At 37.4% G+C, this 20,679-nt stretch overlaps 1 protein-coding gene across 7 annotated transcripts in view; it reads left to right on the forward strand.

Annotated features, from left to right (window-relative positions):
* Positions 1 to 12,497, forward strand: part of kiaa0232 (KIAA0232 ortholog) — a 125,596-nt gene extending 113,099 nt beyond the window's left edge. For 5 of the 7 annotated variants that reach the window (XM_069925976.1, XM_069925977.1, XM_069925973.1 and 2 more), the window contains exons 7-9: positions 867 to 975; positions 7,806 to 7,900; positions 10,097 to 12,497. In XM_069925976.1, the coding sequence (XP_069782077.1) occupies positions 867 to 975; positions 7,806 to 7,900; positions 10,097 to 10,279 (387 nt within the window). In that variant the 3' untranslated portion in view covers positions 10,280 to 12,497. Of the gene's footprint in view, positions 1 to 866; positions 976 to 7,805; positions 7,901 to 10,096 lie in introns of those variants that run through there. The other 2 variants (XM_069925978.1, XR_011353947.1) reach the window with 2 other exon arrangements.
* The last annotated feature ends 8,182 nt before the right edge of the window (positions 12,498 to 20,679 follow it).

The raw sequence follows: 20,679 nt of genomic DNA on the forward strand, positions 1-20,679 counted from the left end.
AGTGGAAAGGTTTAGGAGTTTCAAGTTCCTGGATGCCAACATCGCTGAGGATCTTTTCTGGGTCCTCCATGTTGAAGCATTCAGGAAAAAGGCTATACTTCATGAGGAGTTTGACAAGATTTGGTATGTCACCAAAGACTCTTGTAAATTTCTACAGGTGTACAGTGGAGAGCATTCTAACTGGTTGTATCACTGTCTGGTATGGAGGTACCAATACACAGGAAAGGAAAAGGCTACAGAGAGTCATGAATTCGGTCACTGCCATCATGGGCATTAGTTTTCACTCCATCAAGAAGCAGAGTCTTCAGAAAGCAGCCTTGGTCCTCAAGGACCCTTCACAATGCTATCAATAGAAAGGAGATACAGGAGCCTGAGGTGAACATCCAGCAGCATAAGGATGGCTTCTTCCCCCGCCGCAGATTTCTGAATGGACAATGAACACCAAACGCTACCTCACTTTCTCTTTTATTTGCCCTAATTTATTTATTTTTAAAGTAATTTCTAGGAATTTTTGCACCTGTGACGCTACTGCAAAGCAACACATTTTGTGACATGTTCATGACAATAAATTCGGATTCTGAAAATGACATGACTAGTTTTGGAGAGATGCAAATTAATCTTATGCAATATTTTGATCAAAACTGATGAGACAATTCAATTTTCATAGGAAATAGTGGTGTTTTATTCTCTTTTCATTATTCAAAATAATTTCCTTGGCATTAATAACCTCAAATATTTTGCATTGTGTTCAAGCAATGATTTGTAAACAATAATCAACATTTAAGAAAATCTCTTCTGATCCAGTGTAGACAAAACGTAATAACATTTAAAATTGGCCTGTTGATTTATTTATATTGTTATGACAGGTTCCATTTACAGACTTAACCCAACAAGGGAAGAGTGACTGCAAAGAAGAACCAGAATGGTGGCGAGAAGCACTGTACCCACAGCCATTTACTGGGATCGAGTGTGCAGGCAAGTCAGCAATTAAAAAACCAGTTATTAAGTAATATTTTAAAAATAAATGAATACACTTAAGGAAATCAGGAGGCCAAAAGGGGAACACAAGATAATGTAAAAGAGATGCAACAAAATATATTAAGGCGAATGGGGTAATTGGAGAAAGAATTTCCCCTTAAAGATCAGTGTAGTTGCCTGTGTGTGGAGTCTCTGGATATAGGTATGGCCTTGAATGAATACTGATCTGTATTAATTGTGGAGAATGTTATGGAAGTTCAGGAAATCAGGGAAGAGGACAAAGATGTTCAGTAACATTTTGATATTAGTAGAGAGGAGGTATTGATGGGATGAGGCACATAAAGGTGGGTAAATCCTCATGGATTATGTCCGAGGACATTATGGGAAGTTGGGGAAGAAATTGGGGCCCTGGCAGATATTTTTGTATCTTCCTTAGCTGCAAGTGAGGTATTAAAGGTCTGGAGGATGGTTAATGTTGTGCCTTCATTTAAGAAGGGCTGTCAGGACAGACCAGTGAATGCAGCATCAATGATGAGAAAGTTACTGGACGAGATTCTGAGAGACCAGTTCTACCTGCATTTGGAAAGGCAAGAATTGATCAGGGTTCATCATCATGGCATTTTGTGTGGGGAAATTGTGTCTTTGAATTTCAGATGGATATAAAATTAGCTTGGTGAATGATGTCAGAGGACGATAGTGGAGGGTTAGATTGGACAACTGAGAACAGTGGTGTGCCACAGCATGTGGTGCTGGTTCCCCTGCTATTTGTCATGTATATTAATGATTTGGATGATAATGTAGTTGGCACGATTTGTAAGTTTACGAATAAAACCAGAATTGGTGGTGTCATAGAAAGTGAAGAGAGTTGTCTAAGGTCACAGCAGGTTCTAGATCAACTGGAAAAGTGGGCACAGGAATAGCAGATAGGCAAGTGTGAGGTGTATTTTGGCAAGTTAAACCAAGGTAGGACATACACAGTGAAAGACGGCTATGTGGAGTGTAATAGAACAAATAGACCTGGGGAATAAATACATAGTTCCCTTTAAGCCGTGACACAAGTAGACAAGGTGGTGAAGAAAGTATATGGCATGTTTGTCTTCATCGATCGTGGTATTAAGTGATATCATTGTTACAATTTTACAAGACAATGGTGCTACTGCACTTGGAATATTACATGATGATCAGAAATGCACACACTATGACTAAGTGAGAGAGAGTGCAGAAAAGATTCACAAACATGTTGCCAGAGTTAAAGGTCAAAGGAGAGACTGGATAGGCTGAGGGGCATCAATAAGGTGTATAGTGACAGTCTTTTCCTAGAGAAGGGGAGTCTGAAACTACAAGCCATCAGTTTAAGGTCAGTGGGGAAAGATTTAAAGTGGACCTGAGGGGCAGGTTTTTCCACATAAAAGCTGGTTTGGATATAAGAACATGCTGCCAGAGGAAGTGGTAAAAGTTCCTTTATTGTCACATCATACTAAAATGTAACAGACATGAAATTTTTAACTGTGTGTGTGTGTGTGTGTGTGTATGTGTGTGTGTGTGTGTGTGTGTGTGTGTGTGTGTGTGAGAGAGAGATAGTACCATTGATTTTTCTCAAACTTGCTCTACCATTCAACCATGGTTGATCTGTCCTAGCACTCATCTCAAAAACATATGGTGTTTGTAGGTTAATTGGTGCATTTTGGCAGCATGGTCTCATGGGCCAGAGGGGCCTGTTACCATACTGTATCTATAAAATTACATTTAAATTAAAAAACAACTTCCTACAATCTGCAATTCCATGATCTTTCCTCTTTATATACTGCCAATAGTTCATTTTCATGTCAAGTTCAACTTCAAATTTATTGTCAGTGTATGTACTTGACATCACATACAACCCTGAGATGCTTTTTCCTGCAGGTCAGGCCAGGCAGAATTTCTATTTGTCAGTTACTCAAGAAGAAATGTACACATACAAAGAAGTGTAAACAAAGAAAGAAATGTAAATATCTCCATCTCTGAGGTAGAGCTGGGCTAAAGAAAATCCCAAGTCATTTCATACTTCGATTAGAAACAAAATGATGACTAGGGAGAGAATGAAAAGCTATTATTACAATTCCAATATGAAATTATTGCACTGTTATAAAAGTGCAGTGTCTTTTTGGGTGAGGGAGTGATTGTTAGTTCATCTGTACCACAGAAATGGTGTTCATTGTTAGCTTGCCCTTGAAATATTTCAATGTTAACAAACAAATTAAATCCAAGGATTGCCTGCAATACACCACTGAGTGAATACCTACACTTCAAGAAGTATGATAGCTGACTACACCAACAGCAATTGCTTTGCCATTGACGGAATAAAGGCTTGGTTCAGGTAGTTCTGAAGCTGTCTTTAAATGCTATCCAGCCAGCATTAAGAACTTTAACCTTATTTTCCTTTGTTGTGTTTTTTTTTAATTCCTTTAAGGCTTCAATCTGTACCAAATATATTCAAAATGTATATTGTGGTATAATGTATTGCAGGCTAGGGATGTGGAGTGAACAGCAGACTACTTCTCCAAGTTGGGAGGTTCAGAGGTATATGGCTAATAGCAGGCAAATGGGATTAGCTTTGTTTGGCAGGGACAGGTTGGATTGAAAGAGCTATTTCTATGTTGTAGAACTCTGATTCTAATTGTTTTCTCCTGCTTCATTTTGCACTGTCCAGAAATTAGAATTCACTGATTTTTTTAAATATGCTAAATGCAAAATCACTGTGATCAAAAATATTTGATGTTGGTGCATCCTGATTTGAGGAAATGGGCTTAACCCTTCTTGGCACCACAAAAACTAAGCTTGCAGATCCACAGCTGCTAGCTATAGCAAAAGATTTTCTTTTATCGTGTGCAGCCCAATGAAAAGCTATTGATCTTTCTTTGGGAGCCCCATGGGATCATGGACCCAAGAAAAATATTAGATATTGTGGGAAAAGGTGAAATAGGAACCCTGGGATGGGGAAAGATTTAATGATACAGAAATCCTTGCTGTGGAGTAACCCAATCAGGCCTAATGAAGTGATAGGGAACTATCATGATACTGGCAGAATAAGCCTGTTCCAAAGAACTCATCAGGACAACAGCGTTGCATCTTTGCAGATGGGGGAACAGGCTTACTAAAAATGGAATAAGCAGAGGGGTTCTCCAATGGTCACAACAAATTCAATAGCCTGCAGATGGCAGTGAACTGACATTAGCACTATACAGATACTTCCAACTGTGCTCAGCACCACCTGTAGTTATGTTTTTAATACATTGAAATGACTGGGATGGAATTAAAAATTGTAAAGCAGGGAAGTTTAAATCATGCTTGATTCATTACTTGCAAAGTGATGTACTTATTAAACCGTGATTTAACAATGAGTTCCTGTTTCTGTCAATAAGTAATGAACAGTCACCACTTGCATTAATAATGTTATCATGTTTGGGAAATGTGACAAGAAAATGTCACCCCGGGTGAACTCTGACAAGAAGTGCTGGTATGACTTCATGATAAGCAGGATGTGGACACTTTTTGAGCACTGCTGCGCCAATAAATCTGATGCAAAGTCCACAGACTGTACAACAGGCTTTAATTAGCTTAAACTTGTTCACACCAGGTCTCAGTACATCCTGGCTCCATTGCTCCCAAAGGGGCCGCTAGAGTCTTTATACGGGCCAGTGATTGACAGCAAGCAGGTGGGGCCAGCCTTCCAGGTTGCCTACCTGCAGGTACAGTGGTTGCCCCCTGCAGTAGGCTGGTAGGAGTGAGGCCAGTGCAGTGGTTGTGTCACCACACACTTCATTCATTCAAAATGCAGGTTACGGGGACATCACGTAAGCTCCCAGATAATTATAAAATAAAAGAAAAATAACATAATTTACAGTAATTTAAGCAGGAAGAATATATCTATATCCTGAAGATGTTGAAAAAGAATCTACAAATGTCAGCGACTTTGAGCTCCCAACGAGAAGCACAGTGTTTCAATGGAATAGGGCCTACTTACAGGAAGAAGCTGGGAGTTGTGGTTTGTTCTGCCTCCTTTGCAGACAACCTGATGCCAAGGAGGAATGATGGAACGTCTTCGGCGTTGGAACCAGGAGAAGTTAAGGAAGAAGTAAAGAGACTGGGCATGTGTACAGTGAAAGAGAGCTGAAAGAAGCAAGAAGAAGGTGCTCTCTCCCAAAATGGTGATTTTACAAAGTATAGAAGAAGAGGATGAACTGGTAAATGTTAAACCAGTGAGCCAAGTTAAAAAAGTTAAAGTACTAACTAAAGGAAAATATACTAAGGACGATATAATGAAAGTACTTTTATTGAAAGATCAGAATACTAACAAGAAACTGGATCATATATTTAATGTAATGACCAGGCTGGAAACAGAATTTGGGATTCTAAATTAAAGAATAACAAAAGTGGAAGAAAAAATGGATGAAACAACAGAAAAAGTGGTTAAAGTAGAAAAAGAATTAAATTAATGGGCTACAGAAAAAGCAAAAATATTGGAAAAGATGGATTGTTTAGAAAATTTTAGTAGACATAATAATGTTAAAATAGTGGAACTCAAAGAGGGAGAGGAGGGGGTAAATCCCATCTGCTTTTTTCAAGAATGATTACCAAATTTCCTGGGAGTACAAAATGTCGGAGCAAAGATAGAAATTGAGAAAGTATATCAATCTCCTTATCCACGTTCAGGAATGAATCAGAAACCATGCTTTATATTAATTAGATGTATGAAATATAATGATTGTGAAAAAAATACTAAGAGCTGCAGCAAAAAAAGTTAAGGAGAGAGAAGGAAAACCCCTGGAAGTTGAAAGTGAAAAAATATTTTTTTAATCCTGATACAAGTGCTGCACTAATATTGCATAGAAAGGAATTTAATCCACTGAAGAGCACCCTTGGAAAAAAGGTTACAAATTTGTGCTGTGTCAACCAGTCAATTTGAAAATAATGATGCCAAATGGACAAAATAAGTTTTTTACTGGTGATTGAAACAGCAAGGAATTTTATGAACATATTACCAACTTTAAAGCAATTTGAAAGAAAATGAGAACTTTTTAAGCTTGATTCTTTAAGTCTGAATTATGATACTATTTCTTCCTGTGTATTTGTTTAATATTAACCCTTTGGAAAAAAAAGAGTATAGAATTGTCTGAAATTGTTTTGCCTGGGAGTTCGGGAGGCTAGCCTCCAGAATCCATACATATGTGTTTATAAGTGGGTTTTCCCACTACCTGTAAAATGGGGGCGGGGGGTGTAATTTTGAATTTTACACAAAAGGGAGGGTTTCTCACTTTTTTCCTTTATATTTTTTTCTTGAGACTTTTTTTTGGGGGGGAAGTGTTTTTGATATTGTGTCCTATATTTGAGAGAAATGAAAATGGTTTTTGAAAGGAATGTGGTGTTGGGGGATAGAAGGAAATGTGTGAAACAAATATAACGATAATAAGAAGGTGTTTTTTGTGAAATATGATAACTAAGGGTTCTAAGTAATGTTACAAATTTTCTATTACTTTTCTACATTTTTGAAATTCTCACTGATACTTTTTAGATCTGGTAAAAAGGGAAAAAGAGCCCTGTTGTTGTGATAGTAGTCATAAGATTTTTTTCTATTCTTAATAATATTTTTTTCTGTGAGGTGTTGTTAGTAGTGGGCCCTATCTTTGAGAGAAGGGGAATGACTTTCGAATGGAGTGAGGACTGGCGGTTTGGTGGGAGGTGGGGAGGTGAGTGGGTAGAATAGATTTGGGTTTTAAAGTCAACATGTAATATTGTTTTATATGCTGATATTATACAATGAATTTGAATGTAGATGAATGTATGACTTAAAAACTTCAAAATAAAATATTCAAAAAAATGCAGCTTATGGTGAATGTACATATGGATAGATATAATTTTGTCAACGATGTCATATAAATAGATAAAATTAATTAAAAACTATTTACAAAGTTAACACATTGCACAAAGTCATAATACTGATTCCATCTTATTCCATCATACAGTTTCACTTAGTCCTTTTGCCATCCTGAGGCAGAAGTTTTGCATTTCTAATTCCATTATCAAACAGCAAGGGTTTGCAAGCTTAGACAAAATTCACCTGAGATGTCTACATTCATTCATGCTTACTTTCAAAACAAAATGTATTTCTCCTCAGTTATTGAGTTTTTGAAACGGAGCGGTTGTCTGGTCACGCATACATGGAATGCTATGTTCCAATTGTTCTACAAAGTCAAGAGCCCCTAAAAATAATGCCTTAAAGGATCACATCTGATTCTTGGTATATCAGTCTTGGTTATGAAGAAAAAACCTCCGACTTGCAAGAGAAGCTATTTAGGGAATATTGAAGGTATGAATGTTAGAAATTAGAATATTTGCTACACTTTAGAGTTGAACCATAATATTTGGACAAGACATCAATAATCTAAAAAGCAATTTTAATGCTGTATGAAGCATCAGATAGATAGAGCTAATTTAGTGGAGGCTGGAATAATTTAAGAGACAATCAGACCAAGTGGTGGATGAGTAAGAGGAATTTCTGCCTCCATTGCAGTAACGGAAATGTAATATGTGTAGAAATGAAGATAGATTTCACTCTGATGATTGGTGTCCAGATTTATGGTTGCGTGACAGCAGGCATTGTTAATTCAGGCAAAAAAATGAGTACTTTCAATTAAAAAGGTCTTTAAAAATTTCACTTTATAATCATTTACATATTTATACATGTATTCAATCATAACTGGAAATGAAAATGTGATTCAGTTCTTTAAAATGTTTTACCTTGATATATTTTGTAAATAACCTAAAATTTTACTTAATTTTTTTTAAAGAATGCTTCACTGATGCTGGGGACAAGGATGGAAATGAGTGTCCAATTTTAAGAGGACATTCACAAAATGGAGGATGCTTTCTCCCATTAGACCTGGTAAGTTCATCAAGTATTAAAGATCCATTTCCAAAGATAAAGACTTTCAATTTTACATTGAAACAGGAATCCTTAGCATTAAACAATAATTGCATTGTATTCTTTAAGCTGTTTTTCGTGAGAACTGAATGTACGGTATCAAGTTGACTTTAGGAAGAATTACAAGATCTACTGTTAGTAAAATTTATGTAGATAAAATAAGAAAGTTATTCATGTCTGTGATTATGCAATGCTGAAATTACTTCCATTTCCTTAACTGCCTTAACTAGTCTCTCCTCTGATAAAACTATAAAAGTTTTAAGGCCCATATTAATATTCCCATTTATATATGTATCTATTTACTGTTTACATTGTTTTGTTTAATTAATTTTAAAATGACTGCAAACTCATTGTCCTTGCTTTCATTATCTTAAGCCTATAAACTCGAGCTCTAATGTGGGGAAAGCTTTCTTTATGTACCCGACAATTTTATATACTTAAATCGTGTCCTCTCTTCACTTCCTCTGCTCCATGGAGAACAGACATAGATTCTCTAGTCTCTCCTCACAATTGAACTGTGCCATTCCCAGCAAATGTTTCGTGATGCCTTTACTAATTTATTCTTAATCTGTATTTTATATTCTCCTAACTGGAAAGGATAACATTAGCTCTCCTAATTGCTTGTTACATACTAACTGAGTACTTTGTGCAGTTGTGTACCTAGGTCGTCTGTATCTCCATATGCTCTTTTTTTATTTTCCTGTCAGCGTGGGCACTTTCACATTTTTGCTCATGGTGCTTCATTTACCAGATCTTTGTGCATTGATTTATATCTATGATCCTTTGTAACCTTAATTTTCAATCTAGTTGTGCCATCAGCAAATTTTATCAATCTGTAGTTTAATCCATATTTTTTAAATTAAAAAAAAAATTGAATCCCTAGCATTCCACTTTGTGAACATCATTTGTTACATCTTGCTAACTGGAATTGACCCACTGACATGTATTCTCTCCATTTTTCGGACAGCCAATCCTTTATCCATTGCAATATGATACTATCGCTTACCCTGAATGGTTATTTTCAGGTATAATCTCTGTGGCATGCTATCAAATTGCTTTCTGGAAATTAATTTACTGCTTCCACTAGTTCCTCTTCATACGCAATGCATACTTCTTCAAATAATTCTATATTTAGCATAGTAGTCTCTTTCAAACCTAGATCCCAGTTCAGTAACTGCAACATTCATTCTTAATTGATAAAATTGGACGAAAGAAGGTCCAGAGGAGGAATGAATACATGAAATAGTAATTTAATTGGTCCAACAGGGATGGTTGTCTTTGTTAATTTAAATTGCTGGAAGGAATAGTTCTCTTCATAAAGATAAATTGCTGGTGTAGAAGAGTGAGGAACATTTTTAAGTGTGTGATCCATTTTAAATGGGAATGTTGGGCAAAGCTATTAAATGTCAGGAAATACATTTTCTGCCATTTCACTCCACCTACCCTCATTAGCACCACAACATAATTTGTGCAAGACAGGCTTTACAAGTTTTTGACATCTTTATTTTTAACCCATAGTGAGCATAATGTAACATAACAAGCAACATGCAGTTTGGCTTGTTCTGTGCATTTAATGGAACAGATTTACAAATAAGGATTCTTATTTCTTTTAGTAAATTATAAACTTTGAATTCATTTTGTATATACAAATGGCACATAAACGGTGGAACACTTTGTTACTGCAAAACAAATTATATTTTATTGTTACTTGGTAAACTAGTTGTCTTACTATGTCTTGGTACAAAACACTGGAAAATGAAAAAAAAATTATAGCTGTGAAATTTTACAATTTGTATTCTATGAAGTCTGTTGTAGATCAGTTTAGAATTTCACTTGTCATAGAATTGCATCAATGAGAAAGAACTTGTGTTTTAATTTTTTGTATTTTTTTTATAAGCTGCAAAGTTCATACTTTAGATCTTGTAAAACGAACTTAGTCAGTTGTGTCTTCCATTTTATGAAAATAAAAGATACCATGAATGTAATTGTGACACGGATAAATGAAATTCTTGGCATAAAAGGAATCCTTTTATTCTTAAATCTAGTTGTGGAGAGGAAAGTATATTTTCATTGGGGTGAATTAATCAGCGAAGAGCAAAGAATATTAAATGTGTAACTCTAGTGAAAAGTTTAAGCTATAACACATTTCTTTCTCAGCAGACTACAGCACCCTGTGAGGTGAATTGCAGAGTAGAGAATGACACTAGAGGGAGGCCAGCTGTCATCCGCAGAAAGCTTTTCTCCAGCGACTGTTCAAGCTCGGATGAAACTGCTTCAGAAGGCGGAAGTGACTGGGATGATCCTCCAGATGAAGAGCTTTTTTCCCGCACTCATCTTTAATTCTGTTCAGCTCTTTCTGGCTGGGAAGCAACGACACTTTTAATAAGTTCACAACTCTCTTGCTGAGAACTTATTGCTCTTTGGGGAAAAAAAAACTTTAGTTTTCTTTTCATTTACCTCCTTTAGATAGGATTTATCTTTCTCTTCTTGTAGGTTTCACTGTTAGGCATTGACTGCAATCCCATGACAGAAAAACTAATTAACAATAATAGTTTATCGAAACCTTGGCTTTTTCAACTAGTATAGGTTGTGTTTGTCAAAGAATGATTGTGCATGTGTCTCTCTTACTAGCATCAAGGCTTATTTTGCTGCTTAATTACGACCGCTTTCATTACTATTGTAGAACTCCTGTTCCCATTAGGACTACTCTGTCAACTACAACTTCTGCTATTCAAAGGCTCTTCGCATATGGCACAGATATAATGCTTTGTAAAAGAATTTGGGGATAATTCAAGTAAACTTTTCACATAACTCGATCAGTGCCTTTCTGAATGCAGGACAACAGCATGGATGAATAGACTTAAATCATCTAATTGAAACCTGTTATCTCACTTCAACGTAGGAACAAAGATTGCGCTTTAGAATCAGAATAAGTATAAATACATTGTTTTCTGAATGATTCTAAATATGTTTTCATAAAATAAGATGCATTTAGTGAGTATGGCTTGTGAAATGCTAACTGTAAATGCCCAGGATTTTGAGGATGGGAGAAAGGTTCTGGTATGATGGATTGAATTGTTGAGACAGATTCTTGCACTGACGTCAAGTATCAGTATTAAACATAAGGGTGATAAATCTATATACTGTGGTTTTGTGAGAGATCCTGAGCAAATTACAGTTAATCCATGTTGTGGCTGTGATTTTATAGATCTTAGCAGAATTCATTTTGTGTTTTGGAAGGGTGTGAGGAACCATTCTGACATTTTACTTTTGCTGACTGCAAAAACCACGTGTAGAATTAAAACATTAACATGTGTGACTGCATTAATGATTGTTTTCCATATGACTTTTTTTCCTTTTTTAAACAATGATGTCATAAACATCACTTTGACATCATAACCTAATTGTTGAATATCTAACACACCCTTGTGCTATGAATCTGCAAAATAAAAAAGCCAAGGGGATAATATTTTGGTCACCAGGTATCGAGCCAGTCAGATTTTCAGCTTTGCAATTGGCTCCCTGGATTCCATGACAGTAATTGCTGGTTACAGTGTAGAACAAAAGTTTTCCTAAACTGTATTTGTATTAGGAATAGAGTAACCACAGAACTCATCATGGTGATAATTGATTTACTAAGAAAGTGGAAGGATTGAATTGAATGATCTTAGGGATACATTCAGCATCCAGAACTTTAGAGCTGCAACATTTTTTGTATGTATGAGCCATTCATAAATTTTAAAAAAAAATTATAGTTTGCACGAATGTTTGTCAGAGATGGCTATTATTATTGCTCAGTGAAATAGTTTTAACCATCATTTACAAAACATTTATCAGGCCCTTTTCTGTGAAAATGTTTTGAGAGTTATTTTAATAGCCACACAGTTTATGTAAAAAAGCAAAACAAATGCTGCAGCTTTTTAAAAAAAAACCCTAATTATTATGTTTAAATAAGGTGATAGAATTTTTGAATGGCCATAGATGTTAGCGAGAGCAGAGAATTGAAAGCCTTCTCTGATATATACATGCTGAAGTTATGATTTTTTTTAGAGCTGCTTGCACAGAAAAAGGTCTATGTCAGGTGATGAATAAGTTTGTCAAAAAGGGTATTGTAATGTTACATCATCTTTGGAAAGACAAAATGGCTTGAAGTGGATTAGGGAATAATTAAACATTTACATGTCACCTGAGGCAGTTTCCATACTTGTATAATTCAAAAATTTAAAAGCAGCATACAATTGGAATAGTTTGAGAAATGTGATTTCAAGTTTCTTATGGTCAGGTTTTCAACTGAATGATTTATTGAGGAAATATAGGGAAGGGTGTTTTATTTGTCATCTACTACAAGCAGGTTGAAAAGAGAAGATAGAAGACATTGTAGAATAGTACACACCAAGTTACTGAAACCTGAGTTCCCCATTTCTCAGTTGTTAGCCCTTTTCTAATTTTTGCTTAAAGTGGTTGTATTGTTCTCTGATTTCATGTACACCAGAGTAACTGATTTTGTTTCATTGTGAAATTACTTTACACCTAAATAAAGACTCAAAGGTAAAATTTATTTCAGCAGTATTTTGGTTTGTTCACATTGATTGCTTACATTTATTTGTAATTAATATCCCTGACTTATGCAGTGAGCCTCACTTCCTGTTTTTGCCACTGAATGATGATGTTCGCACCCTGAAAGATAATCATGGAGACCAAGTCTGTCTTCGAACCAGCCAACAATGGGGCAGAATCTCTCATGATAAAGCTGAGAGATGTCCATGAAACTCCTTTCTGGAGATAAATGCTTGCAGTCCATGGAAATTGGCTGGTAAAACAATGCAAAATCTAGACCATATTTCAAAGCATTGTTTAGTTGAAGGCATGCACTCAGAAACTATCTTTTGAGAAGTAATCCTGAACAGTAACGTGCTCCACACTAACAGGAAAGTATATCACAAATCATTCATGGTTGCTGGAAGTAAATTCTGTCACACTGAGTACTTCATTATCAGAAACACTGTAGGTGTTGAGAAGGTGGATGAATATCACTGGATGGGCAGTTAAAGACAGGTAATATATGCTGGCCTTGCCTGTGAAACCCAGATCTAAAAATGATTTTTTTTTTAAGCTATCCTACTTAATCAATGAACTTGCAAAACCTTCTTTCTATGTTTTTAATGCATACTCATTAGAACTGTTAAGTCAATCTTCAGTAAATGCACTCTTCGCTCAGGGTAGACTAAAATGGCCTCAAAATGTATATTTCAATGTGGTATGAGGAACCAAGATGTACTATAACCAACTTTCAAGCAGGCTGTGATTTGAAACAAAATTCTGAAGTTGTTTATGTTAACACGTTTTAGGAATGTAGTTAGAATATAGCTGTGTTCTCCAAACTCCTGCAATCATTTTTTTTGAACATTTGTTATCTCCCTCATTACCCAGTGGCCTTGCTTCAGCAGCAAAAGACAAATTATGGGCAATACATGACCATTCTTTCCAATGAGCTACGTTTTTCAACTTTATTTACAAGCATTATTTTTTTTTTTCTTGCATCTGATGCGAAAACCTCGATCTGTTCAAAATCAAAATAAACTCCCTCTGTGATAAAGCATACTGACTACCTCAAGCTCCTATCTTACATCATCATAATTTTCAGGTCCCATTATGTTGCATGTTAAAATATTGTTTTCAACATCACAACAAACATGGTCAGAGTGAAAATAAAGAATGTGTATCCATTGGCAATCACAAGGGCCAAATTACTATGAGGATAACTTTACTGTACCGTGAGTAAACCTGATCTAAGATCAACTGCCTGAAAATGGTGAAGTCCGATTCAGTCATCATTTTTACAAAGGAACTGGATAGAGGCTCAAGGGATATAAGCTGACGGAGTTGGGTATGTGACTGCAATTGTTGAAAAGTAGCACTTGCTTGAGTTGAATGACCTTTGCTGTGAATTCTATAATTCTAAATGTGTCATAACATACAGTTGCAAATTGCACTCCACCAAATAAAGTATCTTGAATGAAAACTTTTCATACTGTATGCTGAGTATGCCTCACTATATTTTTTTGAAATATCACAAACAGTGATGGATGAAATGATTTATGTGTTATGGATGTGTATCTATCATTGTGTCTTTGTTCCAAAGCATGTTTGTAGCAAATGCTGAGCAGTCATGATGAGAGAAATGGATAGCAATTTTCTTTTCAAAATGGCTGAGGCTTTAGAGCACAAGTTGCTGCTGTTCAGAAGGTTGGATATGTATTTTAACTGATCAGTAACCACATGGTTATTCAGCTGTTTGCAAGGCAGAGATGGTTGACTACACAAACTAAGAGGTGTTTAAATCAAATGATAGGAAGAAATTTCTGCCTTGACACACATATCTGCCTATCTTCTTGATCAAATATGTCACCTCCTGTTTTCTAAGTGTTAAACATTTCCATGCAATTTGCAGTATTAAATATGCAGCAGATATAATGCATTCTTCTTCCTGTAATAAGTATTAGTTGGTTGCAACATCAAGTGGTAAAATATTGTCATTGCATCATTTTGCTTGCTAAATTGCCTCAGTCTTGGATGTCTTAAGACTAAAAGTAAAATTTTAAGGAAGTTCCTTTTCATTATGAAATAAAGATTTTACAAATTATTTACCCTTGGTAACTTTTGAACTTCACACTGAAAATATACTGGATTATTCAAGGCATTTATAAAAAAACACAGTCAGAATTGTATATTGCAGAAACAGGACCTTTGGTCCACCATTTTCATGCCAATCATTACACATCTAAATTTGTCCAATTTACTGCATTAGGTCTGTAGTTTCTAATGTTGTGATTCCAATTGTTGTCTAGTTGCTTCTTAGATGTGGTGAGAATATCAGTGGTGTTCCAGTTTCCAATCCCAATCTGTGTATAAACATTCCCCCTCAAATCCCCTCAGTACCTACAAACTGCTCATCTTAAACCCACATCCTCTTGTCTCAGACCCTATGTAATGGAACATAATACTACGGACAAGTTCGCCACCTGATGAACCGGCGGTTGCCCTGTGGTGAATGTCCGCCAAGCTGCCTTGGATATAACTGTATATGCATCTATTGTCTTTCATTATTGTACTATAAGTTTCTGCTAATAAAAGTGAAGTGCCAGTTGATGAAGTAGACAAAGACGATGTGGGTCAAACAATAATCATGGCTTTTATTAGCAGAAACTTATGGTACAATAATGAAAGACAATAGATGCATAGACAGTTATATCCAAGGGGAGTGTCCTTAACAGTAGTGATAATGCACAGCCAATGTTAGTACTGCAAGGCTTGCCAGTGGGGAGACGGGCAACTTGGCATTCACCACAAGCCCCTCCCCCAAGACCCCTAATAAAGGCCGAGAGCCCTTGTCTCCTCCCTCATACCTGCCCTTGGATTTGAGCCAGCAGTATGCTGAGGCATGCTTGGATCTTTAGATCAATAAAGCTTTGGCCCTTTATTTCGTGTCTGTGAGTGGTCATTGATCACGCTATACCCTATCCTCTTCATAAACCTCTATTCCTTTCTCAGGTCACTCCTTTGGTGGAAAAGAGACACTTGAATTCGAATATTTCTGTGGCTTTCTCTTTTATTGCTGAAATGACTATATTCCAGACCATAATCATTCACATTGATTGTGTAGGACTGAAGAACTTTGGTCCTGTTACACAATTTCACCTTCCTTCTTTCTATGCCATTTGCTGCTCTTGGCAAACATTTCTATATATCTCCTTGAACTATGGTAGGTCATGACACCATCAACATGTTGACAGCTAAGATATCTTACAATAAGACAGGTGATGCAGGCAGTGTTCAAGAGACTCCAGGGACTGACATTTAAATATAAGAATTTGCAAATGCAATACCTCTAACCCAACTGAAGGCAGGTAATATATCTAAATGGACATTTTTTAGTTTACAAATTTTGTGTAAAATTGTCCTTCAGGATAAATTTCCTGCTCTTCTCTTTTGTTTGTATTAATTGTGAAGTTTAGAGGAAAATGTTAATATTCTTTTACACATTCTGTCACATTATTAATATTGAAATGGAGAGTTCCATAAAATGTACTGTCTCATGCTATTACTGCTAGTGCACTAGACCAGACGTGGTGGCACGATTAGAGTAGCGGTTAGTGCAACACTGTTTCAGCGCCAGCAATTGAGATCGGGTTTCAAATCCCACATTGTCTGTAAAGAGTTTGTACGTTCTCCATATGTCTGCGTGGATTTTGGTTTCCGGGGGCTCCAATTTCCTCCCACTGATTGAAATGTGTTAGGGTCGTAGGTTAGTTGGGTGAAATTGGACGGCACAGACTCGTGGGTCGAAATGGCCTGTTACCATGCTGTGTGTCTAAAATTTAAATTCTCAACAAAGGCCCTACGACCCCACACCACCCCCCCCCCCCCCCACCCCGGGGGCCACAACACATTTAAGTAAAAGCCTTGTTTTCTTTTTACATTATGTAACCAAAATCTTTTGTGTTTTTTTATGTAGTCAATAGGAGAGAAGTTTGGAAGAAACCAAAACTTTACTACTTCACAGGGAAGGCGGCCCATAAATTTAGAGATGAGTCCTAAGGGGGTCATAGCCAAAACAGAAGGTTGAGAATGACTGCAGTAGACAATCCCATTTGAGCTTAGTTTAAATTATGACTCAGGCACGAATTTGAGGATCAATGTAAGGAAAAGATGAGAGTTTATTTTCATATACTGTGCTCAATTACAATGTACAGATGCACCAAAATTCTTATTTGCTGCAGTCATACAGGTATGCAAGATATACCAATCACAATCCTATAAATTTTGCCACAGTATGCAAAGACAGAAAAAGAATTAAATATAGAATAGATAAATAAAACATCCACATTGCAAGAAAAATTAAATGTTTCAATAGTGCAAACCTATTTTTGGCAATTCCAGAGCACTATGGTCATACAGGAAAGTTCAAGAACCTGTTAGCTCTTGTAAAAGAACTGTTTTATACCTGGAGGAGAGAAATGAGCAACAATTGAGATTCTGTTCTTTGGTTCTGTTGTGTTTGACATGTATAATTCTTTAAAATTTGTCAACTGAAATTGAGAAATAAAATTGGTGCTGTGACATGTACAAAACCTTTACACATTCATGCATTTCTCATCCCTCCAAACTTGCAAATACACAGTAGCGAAGCCCATGGCAAGAATGTATTTAAACTGACAATAAAGATGCAGAACTGCACAGGCATTTGCGGCCAAACAAGAATTGGCCAATCTTCCTATTCCATCATGCCCCAGGGAACCCAAAGGTTTTTAATAAATGTTTAAAACAAGATGTACGCAGAAGGAATTGCTGGGGGAACTGCAAGTTGAGACAGATGTGCATGAATTTATTGCCATACAATTATTTGATTCCTTCACTGAATTCCTGTAGCTGGTTTTCCACAAAACATTCAAATCCTCAAAGTAGCTACCCTGACTTGACTAAATCTGAATTTGCATCCAAAAGCTTTTGAAAATGTTAATGCTCAGTTTAATGTTGGATTAAAGTCCATTCATTGGTTTCTCAATTTTAAGATAAACCCTGAATTCTTTCCATTAAAAGATCTTGGTTTGATCATTAAACAAAATTTCCTTTCCCATGTATAGAGATTAGATCACTCAATCGACCAAATTGTGAACTCCAGAGAGTGATTAGGATGTGAATCTCACTAGAGGAAATTGTTTTATTTTAAGGTGAAGCTAGTCAAACACATGAGTATCAAAATCAACTTTTTACATATTATACAGATGTACATTTTTTATTTACACAGAAAAACCAACACACACATGTTCACACCCCACCCCCTGACTACCTTGGCACCTTTGCTGGACCAATTGTCTGGTACAACCGTCTCACAGTTAGTCTTTTACTCCATAAGTACTTCAATTCAGAGAAAAAACTCATAAGGAGTTGCCCATTTGTGGAATAATTTTCCGGTAGACCCTTGTCATGGCATTTGATTTTCTCCAATTTAATAAAGAAACTGATATCCTTAAGCCATTGTGTGCAGAGGAATACGATGATGAGGTCAGCCAGGTGGATGATGGGACTACTGGTGGCAGCAGGCACATTGGAGAGCGGTGTTGGAGGGAGTCGGCGGTGACGTTGGCGGCCACGGACACAGTGTGGGGATTTCCCCTTCTGGAGATTGGCGCAAAGTCACTGAACTCTGTGGAACTTGGGTCAATTGGCTGAATGTATGTCTGTATTGGAAATAGTGGTTGCTTCAGATCTTGCCTGTTACTGTTGCGGTATCAAGTTGGTTATCTGATCCTACTGATTGTTGTAGTTACTGTGCAGTAACGAGGGAGGTTATTTGTTAATTGGGGTTGTTTTTGAATTCTGTGGTTCTTGTCTGGTGTGACTTGCTGCAAGCATGCTCAAGATGGTTGAGTATATCTATGGCAGCTTCACGGGCGGGTAAAGTGGTTTGGACTTGATTGTATGTTTTGTCTGGTGTTCATGCTTGCTGTTTTGCTTGCTCATGATGGCGGTGCGTAGATTTGCAGCGGCTTCCATGGTTGGCTGAGTGGCATGCATGGGCTGTCTTGTTGGATTGTTTTTGGTTGGGCCTTGTCCCATGTTTATGGGTACTGTTCGGGTAAACACAGTTTCATTGGTATGCTTTCAGTTTGGAAATGACAATAAAGTGATTCTGACTCCTGTCAGACCACCGGTGCAACAAGATTAGACGTTTGGCTAATAGGAATGTTAATGCAATTGCGTTTTTCTGCAGGGAATTTAAGAAGATGTTGGAGTTCCAAATATTGCAGTCAATGGACCAGGTTGCAAATTGACTTTAAATATTTCAGATCGTGTTTGCTGAAGACTCCATTCCAGAACCCATGTATTTTGGGGCACTGATAAGACACATGATTCAGGTGGAAAGGGGACCCATTACATCTATTGCATTTGTCCTTTATTTCAGGATAAATGGCTGACCGTCTGGATTTTGAAAAGTTAACCAAATGAGCGCAGGAAGTGGTAGAACAAATTCTCTCAATAACCTCTTCCCACAATTTCTCTTCAATTTCCCATTTAACTGGTTCATTTGGGAGAAAACTTTTGATCTTTCTCTAGGAAATGGTTGAGACAAATTTTATGGAACCACTTAAGGTAAAGCTAGTCAAACACATGAGGAATAATGAAATGGAAGATTAGACTGCTTGACATAGATGAGGAAAGGGAGGAAGCAGCTCAACTGGTCAGGTTTGTCTTCATGGCATTATTCTGTGCAATACATCTTATTTAATATATTCAGGTCACTCAAGTAAGGAACAACATACAAAGTGCTTCCATGCTCACCAATTATAGTCCTTGCACTGCTTGGTCCTTATAGTAGGGGATAGATTTTGGTGAAGGTGTCCCTAATGAACCTTCCACAATGTTACATTGTTCCTCATTGGGTGCAGAAGGGAAGGGGAATGAATGGCTTGTTCGATACCCTAGATTTATGACACCTCTCCCTACAATTTCTTTTCCATATCATATTCATGTATTAGCACCTAACTGCAGATACAACCCGATGAAACAGTGTTTATTCAGACCACGGTACCTGCACATAACCATATATTAATAATCATATTCATAAAGATATATTTTAAAATAAATGTACATAAATATTTGGGGATGATTTACTCAGTTACAGGATACAATTCATCAATCTCACAGCCTGCAGGAAGAAGTTATTTCCTGGCCTGAAAGTCCAGATTTTGATACTGCTGTACCTCCTTCTTGATGGTATTTGGTGAAAGGTACCGTGTGCTGGATGGTGATATGCTATCAACTCCAAAAGACTGAAGTTACTAGAAGACAGGCTTTTATTACCATAAGGCTGGACACATGCTCCTGTTGCTGGACCAATTCCAGTATTTGTACTGACAGAGGGACTTGGGTGTAATTGTCTTTATTGGGGAATTCCATGGGGAGGAGTTATAGGGAAGAGGTGGGCCAGCCATACACAGAGATACAGTACAAATGGAATAACAACATTACTGTGATATCACCACATTCAAGAAAGTCCAGTGGGGTGGAGTGGGTTCATTGTCCATCACAAATTCAGCTGGTCTGGTGGTCTTCTGTGTCTCAGGGACCTCCGTGGTGCCAGCTGTGGCACAGCTGCTGGTTCCTGGTCGATTTGGAGCATGTCGGCAGTTGGCATATCTGGTGACTGGGAAGGGGCAGTGGGGGAGGTTGGGGCAGGGTGCTGGGGGTTGGCTGTGGTGGTCGGAGTAGCTGGTGCATGGGTCGGGGTAGGGTGCCTGGGTATGTAATAGTTAATTGTGGTAGATCTCACTGGGTTGGTAGCAGTCTAAGGATCTCCTGGTCCCGGGACAGAGACAGGTATGCCATGTAAGCATTGGGGGTTGGCATGAAGGAGGTGGACCTCCTTGATCAGTGGGTCAGTCTTTTGGGCTTGCATATGCCTCCGGAGCAGGACTGGTCTTAGGGGCGTCAACCAAGATGGCAGTGTTGTCCCCAATGCGGATTTCCTGGGGAAAGATAAGATTAGTTCATGTGGTGTGGGGGAGTTGATCGTACACAGGAGGGATCTAATTGGGTGGAGCACCTCGGGGAGGACCTCCTGCTAATGGGAAACAGTTAGGCCTTTTGATTTCAAGGTGAGGAGGACTGCCTTCCAAATGGTGGTGTTCTCCCGTTCCACCTTGCCATTCCCCTGGGCGGTTATAGCTGGTGGTTCT

Source organism: Narcine bancroftii, chromosome 3 (genome assembly GCF_036971445.1).
Source record: "Narcine bancroftii isolate sNarBan1 chromosome 3, sNarBan1.hap1, whole genome shotgun sequence".
Lineage (NCBI taxonomy): Eukaryota > Metazoa > Chordata > Chondrichthyes > Torpediniformes > Narcinidae > Narcine > Narcine bancroftii.